Raw genomic sequence first — 18,873 nt, forward strand, 5'->3', positions numbered from 1 at the left:
GGAGGGGAATGTTAGTATTGGGACTGCTTTACAGCCACGCGGTGGAGGGAGAGGGGCAGCATACAGGGATCTTTCCCTGGAACAGCCGCGAGGGGGTGGGACAGGGGCATAGTTCATGCTGTCCTGATTGCTGGCAGCAGAGACTGGCATTGCTTTCAATGTGAAAGGAGGCCAGTGCTACTAGTACAGTTTTAAGCAGCCAGAAGTCTACGGCTTACCATGATTGCACGCTACAGAAGTTCAGGTGTCCTGCCACGCTTCTCAGATAACTGCAGGACCCCAGGCACTGAAGGCGAGGGCCGAAAATTCGACCTTGTCCTGAGTGCGCATGTGAGAGGTGCAGTGCATGGTCTTGTTCACAGAGAAAGACTAGGTTCTTTGTACACAACTTCATTTATCTGTCTCAGGAATTCACTCCATTTTTCCCATTCACACAGACACATCTGCGACTGTCTCCCAACCCAGCCTGTCAGCACACTCCCAGAGGCTAGCGCAGATTAGGAGGAGGAAGAAGAAGACGCGGGAGGACATGTTCTCAGAACTAATGAGCTGCTCCCGAGCCCAGGCAGCCCAGCAGACACAGTGGAGGGAGAACTTGTCACAAATGCACCGAGCAGTCATGGAACGGGAGGAGAGGTGGCGTCAGGAGGACCAGCAGGCTACTGAAAAGCTGCTTGGACTTCTGAGGGAGCAAACGGACACGCTCCGGCGCCTTGTGGATGTTCTGCAAGACCGGAGGCAGGAGGACAGAGCCCCGCTGCAGTCTATCTCTAACCGCCCTCCCCCGCCACCAAGTCCCACACCCCCCTCACCCAAAGTACAAAGAAGGAGGGACGGCAAGGGCCGTTAAAACTTTCAGTCAACCCCTGCAGTCTGCTCTAGCACTAGAAGGCTCTCATTCCCCAAAATTTTAAAAGTCCTTTCCTACACACCTCACAGAAGCCCCCGTGCAAGTTTCAACCCCCACGTTTCATGTCTGGTTCATAATAAAATATTCGTTTCTGTTAATTACTGTTTCCATGATTTTATTTTGGAGGAGAGTCTGTCTGAACGAGGGGAAGGGGCATGGTAATTGGACAGGACAGTCACCTTTACTAGGGTACAGAGGCGGGGTCAGGTCCAGGATCAGGACACATACCCAGTGCAGTGACTAGTGACCCTGTTCAATCTGGGAGGTGGTTTTCATGTTCGGGGGGGGGGGGGGTTTCTCTGTGACTTTGTGGCGGGGGAGGGCAGTTACAGATCTAATGCATCACAGAGCCCCGCAGCAGGGGAGCTGTAACCCTCCTCCCCCTGCCAGACAGTCACATAGCCGACACATACACGCTGTCCCGCCCAGGAGGGCTGGCAGGCTCTGTTGAAGCAACCAGTCCACCACTGCGGAACCCGTCATTCCTGGAGTTTAGAAGCATCATTTGCATCACAACACTAAACCCGCACCCCGCCACAGTCTGCGTCCCAGGTTTAAAACATTCCCGCGAAAACAGTAATAAAGACAACGGTGTTCATTAACAAAACAGAACAGATTTTATTTTTTGGGAAGGGGGTGAAGGGGGTATGTAACTGGAGAGGATAGTCAACGGTAACTGGGTAAAGAAACGGTGGCAAGTTCAGGTTCTGAGTCCACAAACTTAAAATTCACTGGTGACCCTGCTCAGTCTGGAAACTGTCTTTCAAAGCCTCCCGGATGCACAGTGCGTCCCGCTGGGCTCTTCTAATCTCCCGGCTGTCTGGCTGGGAGTAATCAGCAGCCAGGCGATTTGCCTCAACCTCCCACCCCGCCATAAAGGTCTCCCCCTTGCTCTCACAGAGATTGTGGAGCACACAGCAAGCTGCAATAACAATGGGGATATTGGTTTCACTGAGATCACAGCGAGTCAGTAAGCTTCTCCATCTCCCCTTGAGACGGCCAAAAGCACACTCCACCACCATTCTGCACTTGCTGAGCCGGTAGTTGAACAGTTCTTTTTCTGTGTCCAGGGCGCCAGTATAGGGCTTCATGAGCCAGGGCATTAGCGGGTATGCTGGGTCCCCGAGGATCACTGTAGGCATCTCCACATCCCCAAGAGTTATTTTGTGGTCCGGGAAGTAAATACCTTCCTGCAGCCGTCTAAACAGACCAGAGTTCCTGAACACGCGAGCGTCATGAACCTTGCCCGGCCATCCAACGTTGATGTTAGTAAAACGTCCCTTATGGTCCACCAGTGCTTGCAGCACCATTGAAAAGTAGCCCTTTCGGTTGATGTACTGGCTGGCCTGGTGGTCCGGTCCCAGGATAGGGATGTGAGTCCCATCTATAGCCCCACCGCAGTTTGGGAATCCCATCGCGGCAAAGCCATCTATGATGGCCTGCGCGTTTCCCAGGGTCACTACCTTTGACAGCAGTACCTTCACGATTGCCTTGGCTACTTGCATGACAACAACCCCAACGGTAGATTTGCCCACGCCAAACTGGTTCGCGACTGACCGGTAGCTGTCCGGCGTTGCAAGCTTCCAGAGGGCTATGGCCACTCGCTTCTGGACAGTCAGGGCTGCTCGCATCCGGGTGTCCTTGCGCTTCAGGGCAGGGGACAGCAACTCACAAAGTTTGAGGAAAGTCCCCTTCCGCATGCGAAAGTTTCTCAGCCACTGGGATTCATCCCAGACCTGAAGCACTATGCGGTCCCACCAGTCCGTGCTTGTTTCACGGGCCCAGAATCGCCGTTCCACAGTATCCACAAGACCCATTGCCACCGTGATGTCCTCGGCACTGGGTGTCATGGTTTCAGACAGGCGTGTGCTACTCTCGGAGTTCAGGTCCTCACCCCGGTGCCGTAGCCTCCTCGCCTGATTTCTCTCTATCTGCCTCAGTGAAAGGTCGATGATGAGCTGCGATGCGTTGACAACGGCCACAACTGCAGCGATGGTCGCAGCGGGATCCATGCTCGCAGTGCTGTGGCGTCCGCGCTGTCACTGACCAGAAAAGTGCGCGAACTGATTTCCCGCCGGCGCTTTCAGGGAGGGAGGGCGGGAGTGACAGTTGGATGACGACAGTTACCCAAAACCACCCTCGACACATTTTTTTACCCAGAAGGCAATGGCGGCTTGACCCAGAATTCCAATGGGCAGCGGGGACTGCGGGAACTGTGGGATAGCTGCCCACAGTGCACCGCTTCCAATGTCGACGCTTGCCCCGTTAGTGTGGACTGACAAAGTCGAATTACTGTCCTTAGTGTGGACACACACGTTCGACTTTGTAATATCGATTCCACATATTCGATTTAACTAAAATCGAACTACTCTCGTAGTGTAGACATACCCAGAGAAAGAAAAAGAAGTGACCTTTTCCTTAAGATTGCACATTTTGCCCTGGAGACCCTCCATTACCCTCAGTTACTCCTTGCTTTTTATTTATTCCTTCAGAAGCTTCAGGGAATGTCTACACTACAACAAAATACAGGCAGCTGGCCTGTGTCAGGCTCATGGGGCTCAGGCTGCAGTACAATTAAATTACAGTGTAGACGTTTGGACTCGCACTGGTGCCCGGGCTCTGGGACCCCGCAAGGGGGGAGGGTCTGCACTGTAGCACTTCAGTGTAGACGCTACCTCGACCGATGGGAGGGTTTCCCCGTTGGTGTAGTTAATCCATCTCCCTGAGAAATGGTAGCTAGGTCAATGGAAGAATTCTTCTGTTGACCTAGCGCTGTCTACACTGGGGATTAGGTCAGCTTACCCACTCCACTTAGGGGTGTGGATTTTTTACACCCCTGAGCGACGTCACTCAGTCGACCTAACTTTGTAGTGTTGACCACACCTATGACTGGATCTAGGTCCCTCTGGAGCTTATCAACACCCTTCATTCATCTGGCAGAGGGGAGATTAAATATTTACCAATAATAGGCCACACCACTAGGTTTTGCTGGCAAGGCCCCTTTAAAAGCAGAGGTGGCCCAATGAGGAGCTGAATCCCTTTTACCTTCAACCCTGTCTCCACATATTTGAAACTCTTTGTTTCTTTTTAAAGAACATGATTTGAACAAGTAATTGTCATGAAAGTCCGGTCAACATTATTCTTGGAGACGTGTGGGAAGTTGGTCATCTCTGGTGCCTGTACATAACTTAGCCTGTAGTGAGCTTTATCTTCCAGCTAGAATGGTCCTTTAAAGCCATGGGAACCTTCACAGGGATTCATGCAGATTTTCCTCCACTGTTTGATTCATAAATATTTGCACCCTTCAATTAAAAAAACAAAACAAAAATCAAAGTAAAATTTCGCTGTAACTGCAAAGTGTGATGTGATTTGGGTCAAAACCATGCAAACACACACCAAGCTTTGTACTACACGTTGCCATAAAATAGCCCAGGGTTACTTGAGAATTAGGTCTCTGGGCTTGTCAAAATTTTTTAAACCTTTCCATTAAATTGGTAACATTGAGAAAGTTCGGCATAGCTCTACCTTTACTGTCTGGATTTAGATTTTCAAAAGCTAATAAAAAAACAAACAAACCCTGGCACTAGTCAGTTAATGAGAAAACTACTGATGACTGAGGAGAATCTGTCCTGAGGGTAGCCTTAGATGTAATCGAGAGACCTACATCTGGCTTAAAAATGACAGGAATAAAATAACTTCATGCAACAGAGGGCAGTGTTTGTTGTGCTAAAGGCACGTTAGCTGCCTGGTAGAGATCAATTTGCAATGCAGCATTACTTGTGGTTCTGAGTCTACTTCATACATACGAATGATAGGTAGCACTACCTGCTGCTGTCTGCTCCTGGAGGAAGAAACAAGGTGGGTGAGATAATATCTTGCACTGGACCAACTTCTGTTGGTGAGAGAGTCTATTTATTTAAATAGTGCTTTTTATAAGGGATCACACTTACTACTGAAATGCAGGCATCTCTGAGGTGGAACTTGGCAATCATTCCACTGGCTCTAGCATCACGACACATGTTGGGAATTGGAAGTGAATAAGAATATTCTAGCTAACTGAGGTAAAAACAGTCCAATGGGTAAGTTTTATACTCTTGTTACCATATAGCCATTTCCCTCTTATGCCCCCATGTTATCCACAGCAATGCCATTTTCCATTAACGTGATTGAAAAAGCATATCTGTTCCATTCAGGAGCATAGCAGGTTTGTTCTACCTGGACTATTCAGCACAGTCCACCAGATAAATTATAGGCTGGGGAAATAGTGTTATGAACCAATTAAGATATTCAGTCAAGAATGAGACGTTCTAGGAAAGTTTGTTTTTATGATAATTCCATCAGAGCACAAAAGAGGAGAAAGTGCACAGAGATGATCCAGACCGGTAGCTGCAGGCAGGGTTGGCTCAAACGAGCATGGTGTTTAACCTATAAACTCATGCATCTAGCATGCTGATTTATGCACGATACTGTGATGTCATATTGTGTGACAGAAGCTTTTCAGGACAACTGCCTAAATAAAAGTGTGGCATTTGGGTGGTTTTCAGTGACAAGAGCTGCCAGATCCCCTGGCTTTGTAAATTTATTATTTCAGATCTGAGAGAGAGAAACCCCAAGGAAAACCATAAAATATCCATTGAAAAAACAAAAATTGACAGGATTATCTTTTCCCCACCCCTTCAGCTGTTAACATTTAGCCCTAGTTTTCAGCTAAAATATTAAAGAAAAAATATGACTGGAACTCTAGCAATAGTGAACAGTTCTTTAAGTGGTTAGATTCAAACATGTCTTTAGAGGGAAGCTTGGGGTAGAGGAAGGTAGATCTGAACTCAAACAGAAGCTTGACTTGGCACTTCAGTTTAGTCATGAAGATCTTTGTTCATTTTTGTTTTGATGGAGACAAGATCAAGTAGGCTCCACAGTGCATTACATAAATGGATTAAACTAATTCAAAGGAAGGCAGTGGTGTAGTTCCCCTTTGTAGGGTGTGTCCTTTGTAATGCTGCCACATCCAGGCTAGCTTTCCATGTTTACCTTTCCATAATAGCCTTTAACATTTGCAGTTGCACTCTTAGTAGTTAGCAGGATGAGTTGTAACTGTGCAGCCATGTTAGCTCTGCAACTTTCCAGCTTTTTGCCTTGTTGGTGACTTATTTTCCTTGTTGGATTTTCTTTAATCAAGCTAACGGTGGTTTTCCACAAGAGGATCTAGCTGCATCATTCCAATCACCCTGTAACTGCAGAGGATTCTTAACAATTTTCATTTGAATCATCGTCATATTTCAGGAGAAGTCAGAGGAAGGAGTTACAACTAATCCCCTTGCTGAGAAGCTAATGCTGAAAACACATGAGATCAGAAAAGTAATGATGTGGGAGAGAGAACTGGTTGACATGGCTCCTAACACACATTTACAATGGGGGTAGAGGGAGGTCACAATCCAAATGAAGGGGAGAGCCTGTTGAAAATCCACATCTGCAGGGTATAGGAGGTTTGGATACTGAAAGTCAACCTACAATCTTGTTCTGACTTCTCCCTCACACACCTATGATTTTTGTTGGGAAGCCATGCCAGTATCTAGGCACATCATCTGCACACAACTTCCCACCAATTTTAAATACATATGTTTGCAGCTATATCTGGTCAGAGAAACTCAGCTGGAACTGTATTCTGTTGGATTATGCGGTTCTAATGACATACAAACACTTTGTGAATGCCGGTCAATTTAGTCATAATTTAATTTCTGAAGAAAACATGGGGAAAAAGAATTCCAACAATGTTGAAACGTCCTATATTGACAGTCTCAGAATGAAACATTTCAGTCTTTCATTTTAAAATATTTCACTTCACATTTTGTAAATTTTGTATTATATTATAATTAATACAAAATAAAAATGAATGAAATATTTTAATAGTTTTGAAATGAGGTTTTGATCAACCTGAAACTAATTTTTATGGGGAATTTTCCTTCATGGAGAATTTTGAAATTTTCAGGTTTTGTGCCTATTTGGAACTACATCGAATTTCAAAATCTCATATCCTTTCTGAGAGAGAACTTCTGTCCTCCACACAGCTCTATTTGCAACACGCAAAGCTTGGGAAGGGCTCAGACTGCAAATTTAGATCCAGATCCACACACACTCAGAGTTTAGTGATGTCTGAATCTGGGATTTTGGTTCACACTGTGAAGATGCAAACCAGCTGTGAAGTTTTGACATGAAACCAAACCTCCCTAAAGTTTGGGCATGTACAGTACACTGCAAAAGGAATATTAATGGGTGCCCGAACTTTGGCTCTAAGCAGCCTCATCTACACTTCCACTCAACCTATTTACCGGCTTTTCTCTGGCAGTCACTGTATTATCCAAGTGCCTCACCAATATTACCGAATTTCTCTTCAGCACCCTTGTGAGTTAGGCAAGTGGTGCTCTCGAATTGGGCTTGTCAGCCAGAAGCGGATTCCACAGGCACCTGAGCAGAAGTCTTATGTGTACATATACCATGATGTAGTTTGGATTGAGGGTTGCCAAGGTTATCCCCATTTTACATATGGGGAATTGAGGCATGGGGGAATTAAGTGAGTTGCCCAAGACCACACAGAAAGTCTGGGGCAGAGGTGAGAATTGGATCCAGTTCTGAATCCCAGTTCAGGGCCTTAAGCACAATACTCTTGTTTCTCCTCCAACTCCAGTCTGTGTATAACAATTGCAGACTAGCACAGGCATTGGAAGCATGTAGGGTGCCCTACATCAGGGGTTCTCAAATTGGGGGTCAGGACCCCTCAGGGGGTCGCGAGGTTATTACATGGGGGGTTGCGAGCTGTCAACCTCCACCCCAAACTCCGCTTTGCCTCCAGCATTTATAATCGTGTTAAATATACAAAAAAGTGTTTTTCATTTATAAGAGGGGGGGTCGCACTCAGAGGCTTGCTATGTGAAAGGGGTCACCAGTACAAAAGTTTGAGAACCACTGCCCTACAGGAATACAACCATACAATCATTCACTTCTCCGTCCTTTCCAACAACTCATCGATTCCCCTGAATCGTATGTCAGGCTGAGTCAGGTAATGCCTGGTTCCTGCATCCAAACGTGACCTAGAATCCATTCCACTAATTGCAGCAGTGCTTCAGGGGTGGTGCTGCACTCGTTAGTACAAGGACTCAGGGACCTGAGGTGAGAGATCAGAAACACTGTTAAAGAGGGGGATAAGTCAGCAGAAACTCCATGACTGGAGAAGAAGTTGGAGGCTACCCTATTGTTGCGTACCAGTGCTATTCCAGGAGCAAAGTCTCTTAGATGTGGTGCCTTGGGAAGGGGAGGGGCTACTTCACCTATGCACCCCACCAACTCCTCCTACAGGCGTCCAAAAAAGACTGAAATACAAAAGGTCACAGAACCAGTTGTTTCACTAAAATGTAGTCTTCAAATCTGTCCCTCCTAAAATAATTACCAAGGGAGGAAAAGACCCTATACTTTGTCACTATTCTGAGATACTTTAATGGCATGTTGGGTGGGGGAAACAAAGTCAGATTCTTTATGTTGGACAAAATGTGCCAAGTGCCAACTCAGATACACCAGGCATGAACTCAGATTGCTCTATACACTTGTTAAAGAGCCGGATAGGCGTATAATGTTGACATATGTGCCTGATGTTGAAAAATTGTAATTTTGTGCTTAAGTATATGGAGGAAATTATGTAAGAACAGGTCATTCTTTAAAAAGTAAAACAAAAACAAACTTAGCCGGGTAATGAAGCCAAGTGCAATGAGACCTTAGGTTGCCTGTCTCACAAGTGTTGGCTGGAAAAGGAAGATTTGTCTGTGGGATTAATGTAAATCACTTAATTTCCTGAAAGTTGGATAAATTTTCCATTCCTCCTACTCCTGCTGCCTGAACTAGCTTAACATCCTTCTTTCCCTTTATTCTGACCTGTTTCAAATTGTACATCTCTGGTGGTGCACTCAATGAATATATCTCCTTTGTATGTCAGTCACTTTCATACACATTTATACTTTTACAAGACAATTCATCTCTAAAGCTTGTCCTTTGGAACTAAGGTACATCAGATAAAGGATAATTGTCATTGGCTTGAGAATCTTACAAAATGGCTGTGCATTTTTTTTTAACTGATATCTACTACAAAATCCAAGAAAGCTATAGGAACACTGTAAAAGCAGTAGCTCTTCTGAAAGTTTGTTCAAAGTTGAAAACATTTTTCTGTTCCTCCTGCACAAACTGGTTCTGATGTGGAACAATAAGATAATGGAATAACCCCCCCCCCCCCCACATACACAGTTAGCTCATGGAATTAAGTGTTTAATTCATTTGTGCTTTGCAGTTGTGGTAATTGAATGCAAGCTTCATTTTGGCTGAGTACTTCATTGTTTTCCTCTCAGTTCAAATTGTTTTCTTCCAGAGTTTCAGTTCCTGAGACCTGGGCAAAGTTCAGTGATGACAATATTAGGCACTCTCAGAATGCACGGGCCAACTCCATCAAGCTCCGTGAAGAAACAGAAAACACACTGGAGAATGTATCTGAGGAAATGTGGAAGCAATTTACCGATACCAACTTGGCCTTTACCAATCGCATTGCTGAAACAGCTGATACAAAGAACAAACTACAAACACACCTGGCTAAGGTAAGAAAATGACTGCAGAAGTAATAGGGGTTGGAAGCTACAAGGTATGATTCAGCACAGAAAGAACCAGAGTTTTCACTGGTGAGTTAAATACTCAACTAAAAGCACCTTTGTTGGCACATTACCAAATAGCTTTACTAATGTTCTCCAAATGGGAGCACAAGTTGCATTTAGAGCCATAAGAAGAGCTGTTAGCATAGCAGCAAAATAAGATTTTGCTGCACCACAAAGCCATAAAGCAAAACGTGCCTCAGGAGGTGCACTGTGATGCTGCTTGAAGCTGGAATGTCAGAGGAAGGAGGAGGAGTAAGAAGGTGACTTAAGAACCGCCTCTTTTTGCTAATTGACAGTAATTAAAAACACAAGCAAATGCAAGGTATTTTAGGACCTTAAGGATTTCAAGGCCTTGGCAGAGTACATTTTTTGAACGGCTTTTGTTTGGTTAATCGTTTCCTTTGTTCTTTGTTAGTGGTGCATTAACCTTGGAGACAAATCAAATAGAAAGTACTAAAAATCCTACAAGCAGCATGCCTCAATTTTGGAAGAAGGGGAAGATTTTAATATTGCATGTTTATTTTAAAGCAACAAGGGGAGAGCCCACACAGAACATTTATTTTAACTTAAGTATTTTTAAATTTTAATTAAGAATTTTCATTAATCTAGTTCAGGGGAAACTGAGAATTCTGTACAGGCAAAAACAGTGTCCATGTGGACTTTTTAACTTTGTAGATTTCTTTCATTTTATACCTGGGACTAGTAAAACAGATGGAAGAAGATTATGAATGACAGACCAAGGTTAGCCCACTAACCACATACTTTCCTTATCCCGAAGACCTTTCTGCACCCATAATTCCCATTGCCTGGTGGCCTGTGTAATGATTGTGAGATCAACCCATTTTTATTTTCTTCTGCAAGTCAAGTCACCCTTGTGACTTGCTATCTCATTTAGCTCCAGACTCTCACAGCTCTTATATTGACCTGAATTATTTAATCCTTCACTCTTTCATTAATAATTTAGCACCCAAAGTGAATAATTTAAGTGAGCAATAAATCCTCTTTAAAAGAGACTTCTTCTTGAATTTTTGCAAAAGACAAACAGATGATGTAATAGCTAGCAGAGAAGTTTCATTTTTCTGTGCAGGAATCTTTTTTGGTTGTTTTGTTGACAACAATAACAAAATCTGCATTATTGTTTAGGGTCAAGCTTTCAAGGGGCCTGAAGGGGTTTGTAAATTGTAGCTGCAAAAACACACACTTGCAGCACATATGCCAAACAAACTGGGTAGAGACTTTCCTCAATTTTCTCACCCAAATCAGAAGCCAGCTTGAGGCCTTTCTAGGTTTTGGAGAATAAAAATATTACATTTCTCTTGTTTGAAGACTACCCTCTCATTTAATAGGATTATAAAATGCCACTACAGTCTTCAGCGATTCATGCTCAAAGTTGTTTCATCCCCTTTGATATAAATATCTCCCACATCCTTAACCTAAGTTACAGCTTGGGTATGCTCAAGGAAAATAGTCTACTGTTCTTTGGTGGATCAGACAATCTGACTTTTCAAACATACATTATACCTCTCTTCTTCACACTTATACAAACCATGGATGGCATTTAAATAGCCAGTTTTGTATTTAAATTCCATCTTTGTTAGCTTTGCAGTAATTCTTTCACTGAAGTTTAAGAAGAGACCCGACAGTATTAGTTGATTAGCTAAAACATGTAGAACAAAGTCAACAAGAGGTATTCCCTCTGTACTGATAGATACATGTTGACTGGAATCTCGTTAAATTGTCTAGACTCACTGGGATCCTTTCATCTGACTTCAGTTAGACTAGCTAGGTTCTCCATGAAAAGCCTCTTTCGCTTGCAAAGATGACAAGTTTGCTTCAACGTGCATTTGGAAACAATAGGGCTTTTCTTGCCATCCTGTTTGCCTGAAGTTGTATAAATTATTAGTATTAAAGTAGAGTAAAGAGTATCCATAGGAGTATAAAGTGCCATGTATGATATCAGCAATCTGAACAGGAAATATGTCCCATAGTGATAGGGATATTATCAAATAATCTCCTACATTTGAAATATACCTGAAACATTCACTACAGTCTAGATGAAAAATTTAACATTGAAGTGCTTTTTTTAAATCAAGTTTAGCTGTGATTTGTGTCCCTGTAACAGTACAGTTCTTTTCAGTAACTTGCTATATGAAATCGGAAGAAAGTAACATTCAGTTTACATAAGGAAATTATTATTTTGTATGTTACATGTTGGTAAGCAAAGTCTGCAGAGCTCCTTAGAAAACTGCATTGTTTTCTCTCTCTTTAAAGAATCCCTCTGGTGTAAGTACTGCGTTACCAAGAGTTGGTGAGATATAGTGCTAATAATTAGCGCTTACATAGCACCAATAGATTAGTCATCCCATAATCTCCCAGGTTTGCTGAAGGTAATTACAAGAGAATACAAGAGAAAAGTACAACATGTGCTTGGGATATATCAAAGAAAACTGGTAGTTGGTGCCAGGTTTGGGTTCAAGGTTATGTTTCTGTTTTTCTTTAGCTTGACATTTTCATATGCTTATTTTGTGAAGCCGCTCACAGTTTCAATGTATCTTTCCAATTTGTCATTACGTATTTCAGGACAACTCACCAGAGCTTCAGAGAATCTCTAGCCTAGTGGTAATTCACTGCACTGCCATTTAAGAACTCTAGCTTTGATACCTGACCCTAGTGCGTTGCTCCAAAGACAGCACTTAAGGAAAGGGAAAGTGCCTGGGTCACTCAACAAATCCTTTGGTAAAGATGGTTGATCGGATTTGATGGGGATGCTGTCCATGATCTATGTCCTTAAGGATGGTGGCTTTGACAATATCTCCAGAGTGAGGGCGTAGATGTAAGGAGGAGGGAAAGTGAGAGCCGGGATGAAAAAGAGCTACTTGCTGAACAGTTTGGTATATTTTAGCTGTAGCTAAGGCTAGCAGACTGCTTGAGAGTTCATGCCCCTTCTCCTGAACCCTGAGAATGTGTCATAAAACAATGACGTCAGAACTGGACCTAGGGGCTACCAGTCATTTGACAAGCTAACAAAGGGGGGTGGGCACTAAGCAACAGCCGCCAAAACCTATGAATGACCAAGCTTCCTCATTGCCTTTGTTCTGCCTTTGGTCTATGATTCTTCTGAAAAGCAGTTATTCATGATTCTGTTTAAATCTACTAGTCATTAGACAATGGGTCGCAGAGACCCTTCATGTTAAAAATCCTTCTCCTTTCAGTTTGTTTTTGCATTCATGAATACAACCGTAAAGCCCTTTGCTTGTGTGCCAAATTCTTTCCCCAGCTAAGCAGGCTACCGTTATGAAATGGGGAGGAGAGTATTCTCTGAAAAGGTTTGCTATCTTGGAACCAGTAAGAGTTATTTATTTAATGAGGTCTGGAACCCATTTCTGAATCCCAAATATTTTTCGTCTTTGCAAAGTGTCAGAATCTCTTCCAAACAAACACAACCAATCTCTCAGTGTTTTTTCTAAAACCACTTCCTTGACAGAGGAAAGGACCAAAAATTATCTGAAAGGGCCAATACCATGGTTGTGGAGATGATAATCCATGCAACTGATACTCTGATGCATTGTTGCATTTGTGTTCTGTTTTGTATCACTTGTGTAAAAAATAAAAAATAAAAAAAAGTCAGTCAGTGAAAATTCAGACCCATAAAGAGCTTTAATCTCTCAACCCCTGGGCCATTGGGTGTGTTTTAAACACACAGTCCTGGATGAATAGCTTATATCTTACTCTGTGAACTTCATGTAATGCCTCTGAAAACTTACTTGGTTTCCTTCGGAATTAGGCTTCTTGTAAAAACTGATCTAATTAGACGTATAAAATCTTGGATCAATGCATTACACTGGCATAGGGCTGTCTGTAATTGATACTGTAGTGGTGACTATGTTCTGTGCTGTGGTTAGTACATACAGTGTCTGCCTTCAAAATGTTTCTACTGGTCTGAAAGCTTTTACTTGTTTGATATTCCTTAAATAATGGGGAATACCAGTTGAACTGGTAAAAACTCAAACTCGTAAAAATTGCACCCATTGGATCTTTCCCCCAACTTAATCTAAATAAGTAAATCCCACAAGGAAATTCTGGCTATTTTCCTTTTGCCCTGTACAAAGTCTCACTTGCGTATTACACTTTTCCATTTAAATTGCATGGACACAACATGTCACTTTCTACCTGCCTTTATATCTTGTCTCTTCACTGAGAAGGCAAAATACTACCCTTCATCTTCACATGTGCAGATGTTACCAGTTCTGCTCATAGGTCAGTGGAACTAGCCCATGACCTCATCACAAGAGCACTGTGCACTATTTCACAATTCAGTGAGCATGCAGCGTGGTTGCCATTGTTAGCTGGAGAATAACTGCAGGGACAGAAGATCATCCTCCATTTGAAAGGTGGAGCTCTGTACTGCAGGTTGCAGCTAACACCAGCTTTTTGTTGCTATTATTAGAATTGTGTAACATTTAGATAAACATAATGTTACATACAAGCTCTCTGCGTTCTAGTAAAGAGAACATTGCAATGGGCATGATTCTTTTCTTTTGGACCATAAAACTGGGGATAATACCAGGGAATATTGAAGTAAATGGGATTGAGGTGCATTAGTAGAGCCGAGTGGGAAACCTGTTCAGCGCCTGCCTGTTCCATAGTAAGGCTGGCTTTGTAACCATCACGTTACATCCCTGGCATTTGTGTGCAAGAAGAACGTCATTGCCCCAACCCACTGCTTAGAGAAATCAACTACAAAAACGCACACTGACATTGTTATGATGCGTTACAGCATTGCTTTTCAAATGTGCACAGGCTATGTTCTGCCACCCTTACTCATGCTGGACAGCACCGTGCTTCACAAGGGAGGAGGTATTAGGACTCTTTCCCAAGTATGGTACTATTTACTTAGTGCTAGATTGGGTGGAAGAATCTGGCCCAAAGCATTTAAGTGGTTTGGCATAGGCTGGCATTTTAGGTGTTTTTCATACCGGAATGTCAAAAACACAGGAAAATTACAAAGGGGAACAAACCTGCGCTGGTCAGGAGATGGACTGATATTCTAAGACGTCTTCAGTTCCAGTGTCTGTGATTCTGTGTGATGTTTAGTTCCTGACTCATCCTGAGCAACCTGCAATGTCAGTGGCTGGAGCATGGCAGGTATGCTTAAGGTCACAAGACTGAATCAAAGCCTCATACCTCCCTTGGCCAGGTACAGAGTCTCCCTGACAGGAGGACTTGGAGAGGAGAATGAGAGGGCCAATTCTTTTACAATGCAAGTAGGCTGGTAAATCCCTTAACAGGTTATTTTAAGATGTAAAGAGGTCAGAACATGCAATAAAAACCCCACAGCCCACCAAGTGTCACAACCATTGCTTTTCTGCATACAAAAGCCAGGGCCGACATTAGGGGATTTTGTTGCCCAGTCACTCAGGTTTGTGAGATCCCCCAGTAATCTTTGCAGTCAGCTTTGGACTTAACTATGTTGAATAATTTTGTGTCATCTGCAAACTTTGCTACTTCACTATTCCTTCCCTTTTCCAGATCATTAATGAATATGTTAAACAGCACAGGTCCCAATACAGATACTTGGGAGACCCTAATGTTTACCTCTCTCCATTGTGAAAACTGACCATTTATTCCTGCTCTTTGTTTCCTACCTATTAACCGGTTACTGATAGATGAGAGGACCTTCCCTGTTATCCCATGGCTACTTAATTTCCTTAAGAGCCTTTGGTGAGGGACCTTGTCAAAGGCTTTCCAAAAATCCAATTACATTATATCACCTGGATCACTCTTGTCCACATGCTTGTTGACTCGCTCAAAGAATTCTAATAGATTGGTGAGGTATAACTTCCCATTACAAAGGCCATGTTGACTCTTCCCCAACAAATTGTGTTCATCTATGTGTCTGATAATTCTGTTCTTTACTATAGTTTTTACCAATTTTCCTGGTACTGAAGTTAGGCTTACCAGCCTGTAATTGCCATGATCACCTCTGGGGCCCTTTTAAAAAACTGGCATTACATTAGCTACCTTTCAGTCATCTGGTACAGAGTCTTGTTTCAATGATAGGTTACATACTACAGTCAGGAGTTCTGCAGTATGGGTGAATACCATCTGGTCCTGGTGACTTATTACCATTTAATTCATGAATTTGTTCTAAACCCTCTTCTACTGACACACCAATGTGGGGCAGTAATGCAGATCTGTCAAAGTTAATAGCAGTTCTGCTACTGAACTCAGCAGCTGCAGACTGAGCCTTCTGATTCCTTCCAAAAGAATACTGAGTTTGTGTTTTTAAAATACAAAGTGTGGAGACAAACTGGGCTCCTCTAGTATTCTGTTTAGCTTCCCTGTTCTAGAATATCCTTTTCTACAAAGACCAGACCTGCGCACACTATTGCAAAGGAGACCTCATTTACTCTAGTTCCTTACACGCTAACGGGACATTTACTGTATCTATGTAATGAAGATTTTTTCCTCCAGTTTTTCTTATGTCAAGCGCAGTGCCAAAAAGTTTTGCCAGGAACTTGCCCAACAGTGACAACATCTCCAACTCTGGCATCCATAAGGTAACGACCTATACAAGGCTCAGAGTAATGACTACACAGTAACCCATCTGTATTTGAAAGTATTTGGTCTCCTACCAGCACTGCTGGTATGTTACCAGGCATGCCAGTCTCTTATCAAAGATGAGTGCTCTGTACAATCTGTTCCCTCTTAGGAAGTGAGAAAATGATCCTGTAGTACAATTAAAAGATGGCCAATAAAACTGCACTCCTTCTCCCGTGGGAGTTTTGTCATTGACGTCAACCCAGGTAGGTTCACATCACGGGAGTGTAGCTACTAGCCCTCTCCATTCAGATGTAGCTCAGTTAAACTCAGCTGTTCCCAACAGACTTCACAAAGTTTACCTTAAATCAACTTCAAAATCCTTAAGGTTGTAACATCAAGGAACGCATCTAAGAATTTATTATTGTGGGTTTTGGAAAACAGATTGTGTGGATTTGATGTTATATAAAGAGCACAGAGGGAAAAAAATACACCAAATCTACTGGCACAGCCCTTGCCTCTTTGCTGCATTACTTTAGTTCAGCAGGATCAAGTGCTTTCAATTTCTAGTCATCAGACACCACACAGAATGAAGATAATCCATGCTGTATCATTTTACAGGATATATCAATTGTTCCACCACATTTTTGACTGTAAAAACTGAACTAATTTGCATTCAGTCAGGGGAACAAGAGAGGAATTTGCAGACATCTTGTCTTAGCAAAGATCAGCTTTGTACTTACCCTTTATGCTGTTGGAGACTTGGCTATTTGTCTGAAACCTAAAAATGGTCAGGATCCAAATTCAGAGCAAACATCCAAGCCAGTAGGAGGGAGGTCTCATAAGAACACTTGTAGGCGGTCAGTAAGTCCGCTTTCATTCTTACATTTTCTGTCCAGCTGCTGTTTCCTGTTACCTTTACTTCACCTGGGACTCTCCCTCATCACTGACTTATTCTGGAAGTGAGCCATAGGTTCCCATCCATGGGATTTTCAGTGGGTGCTAACTAGCTGCTCCTTCCCAGTACTTCTTTTGGGGAAGCTGCCAGGTGAGGCTAACACACCCATAGTCCAACAGGAGTCTTTCAGGAGCTGATTTGCATGGGGAAATAGTACAGACTCACTAAGTTGCTTTTTTACAGCATGGAACAGGAAACTATTAGGACAAGAAAAATGGTCCTTTGACATCCAGTCAGACTCCTTCTCGTTCATTGTGGAGCTTCTGTGTAGAACAGTCCCCAGACCCCCTCCAGCCTGGTTTTCTGTTACAGTTCTAAGACATTTTACAAATCATATAGTGGTAAGGAACCTGGCTCCTTCCTTACACATGGGGGAATGGGGAGAGGCACAGGCCACTTTTCAAAGATGCTAAGGGGTGACTTGGGCAGTCTATAAGCACCTACAGGGGGAACAGAAATTAGATAATAGAAGGCTCTTCAGCCTAGCAGACAAAGGTATAAGAAGAACCAATGGCTGGAAGTTGAAGCTAGACAAATTCAGACTAGAAATAAGGTGCAATTTTTTATTCATGGGAGTAGTTAACCAATGGATCAATTTACAAAGGGTCGTGGTGGATTCTCTACCCCTGGACATTTTAAAATCAAGACTGGATCTTTTTCTAAACTATGTGTTCTTGTTCAACTACAGCTTTTGGACGGGAAGCAGGCATTAATTAAGGGAAGTCCAATGGCCTGGGTTAGACAGGATGTCAGGCTAGGTGATCACAATGATCCCTTCTGGCCTTAAAGTCTGAAGTACCTCTGTGGTTCTCTAGCAACTGTCGCAGGAAGTAGGTCTGTAGATGGGGTCTAAATGGCCTTTTTTGAGTTTTCAGCATAGATATCCCCCAAGAAAAAAAATAAGATTATGTCCCTTAGCCTACTGGGTTCTCAAGCTGGGTTCTGTAGTGCCCCAGGACCAGAATTTGAAGCTAGTGAACTGAATAGGCCATGGAATATAGTACAGAACCCTTGGGATGTAATTGTCACCATTCCTCATTACAAGAGAGACTGTCCAGTTATAGCCTTAAGGACCCCGTGCCAGATTCGGAGAGAGGCTCATTTTAGAATTGGGGGGGGGGGGAATACATCCACCCTTTCGCACCAGGAAAGAAAAGGAAAGTCTTATCATAGTGCCAGTCCTTCCTTAAAATGCTTGCATCTCTTTTCTCTAAGATATACATTAACATGAATAATTACTTTGGCTTCACTCTCCCAGAAAACAACAACGGAGTAGGATGTTTGCATATGGGAGGTTCCTATAGTCACTGTGGGAAGCAGTCATATCTGACCACAAGTGACATGTTTACATAGTCCTGTTTTATACCATACCTAAACAGTTGAATATTTCAGTCGGCAAAGTACAAGACAGAACACTTGTAACATTTTCAGGAGTGTTTGTATTTCCGAAGGTAAAACACAGCCCCACCCTTCCTGCAACACTGCCTTTCTGCCACTCATCTGTACGTGGATATAAAATATATTATAAAATCAGACACGATTAGTAAAACTATGAAAATATAAATAAGTAACTGCAGCTGGTAAGCCACATGCCTAAGGTACCAATTCAAGCTAGATTTTATGTCTCAGCCATACCCATTCATTGGTCTGCTCACAACAAATTGTAACTCATGTGAGTAGACACTTTGAGATCAGTGAGAACTTTTGTGACTAAAGGTCACAGTCCTCTATATTTTCTGATGGTAAAACACAGCATAGTGCACGAGTGACAGTACAGA

At 43.0% G+C, this 18,873-nt stretch overlaps 1 protein-coding gene across 1 annotated transcript in view; it reads left to right on the forward strand.

Annotated features, from left to right (window-relative positions):
* Positions 1–18,873, forward strand: part of TEKT5 (tektin 5) — a 58,312-nt gene that overhangs the window by 11,259 nt on the left and 28,180 nt on the right. Inside the window, exon 5 of the mRNA XM_065412166.1 lies at positions 9,321–9,543. Within this exon, the coding sequence (XP_065268238.1) occupies positions 9,321–9,543 (223 nt within the window). The remainder of the gene's footprint in view (positions 1–9,320; positions 9,544–18,873) is intronic.

This window comes from Emys orbicularis, chromosome 10 (assembly GCF_028017835.1).
Source record: "Emys orbicularis isolate rEmyOrb1 chromosome 10, rEmyOrb1.hap1, whole genome shotgun sequence".
Classification (NCBI taxonomy): Eukaryota; Metazoa; Chordata; order Testudines; family Emydidae; genus Emys; species Emys orbicularis.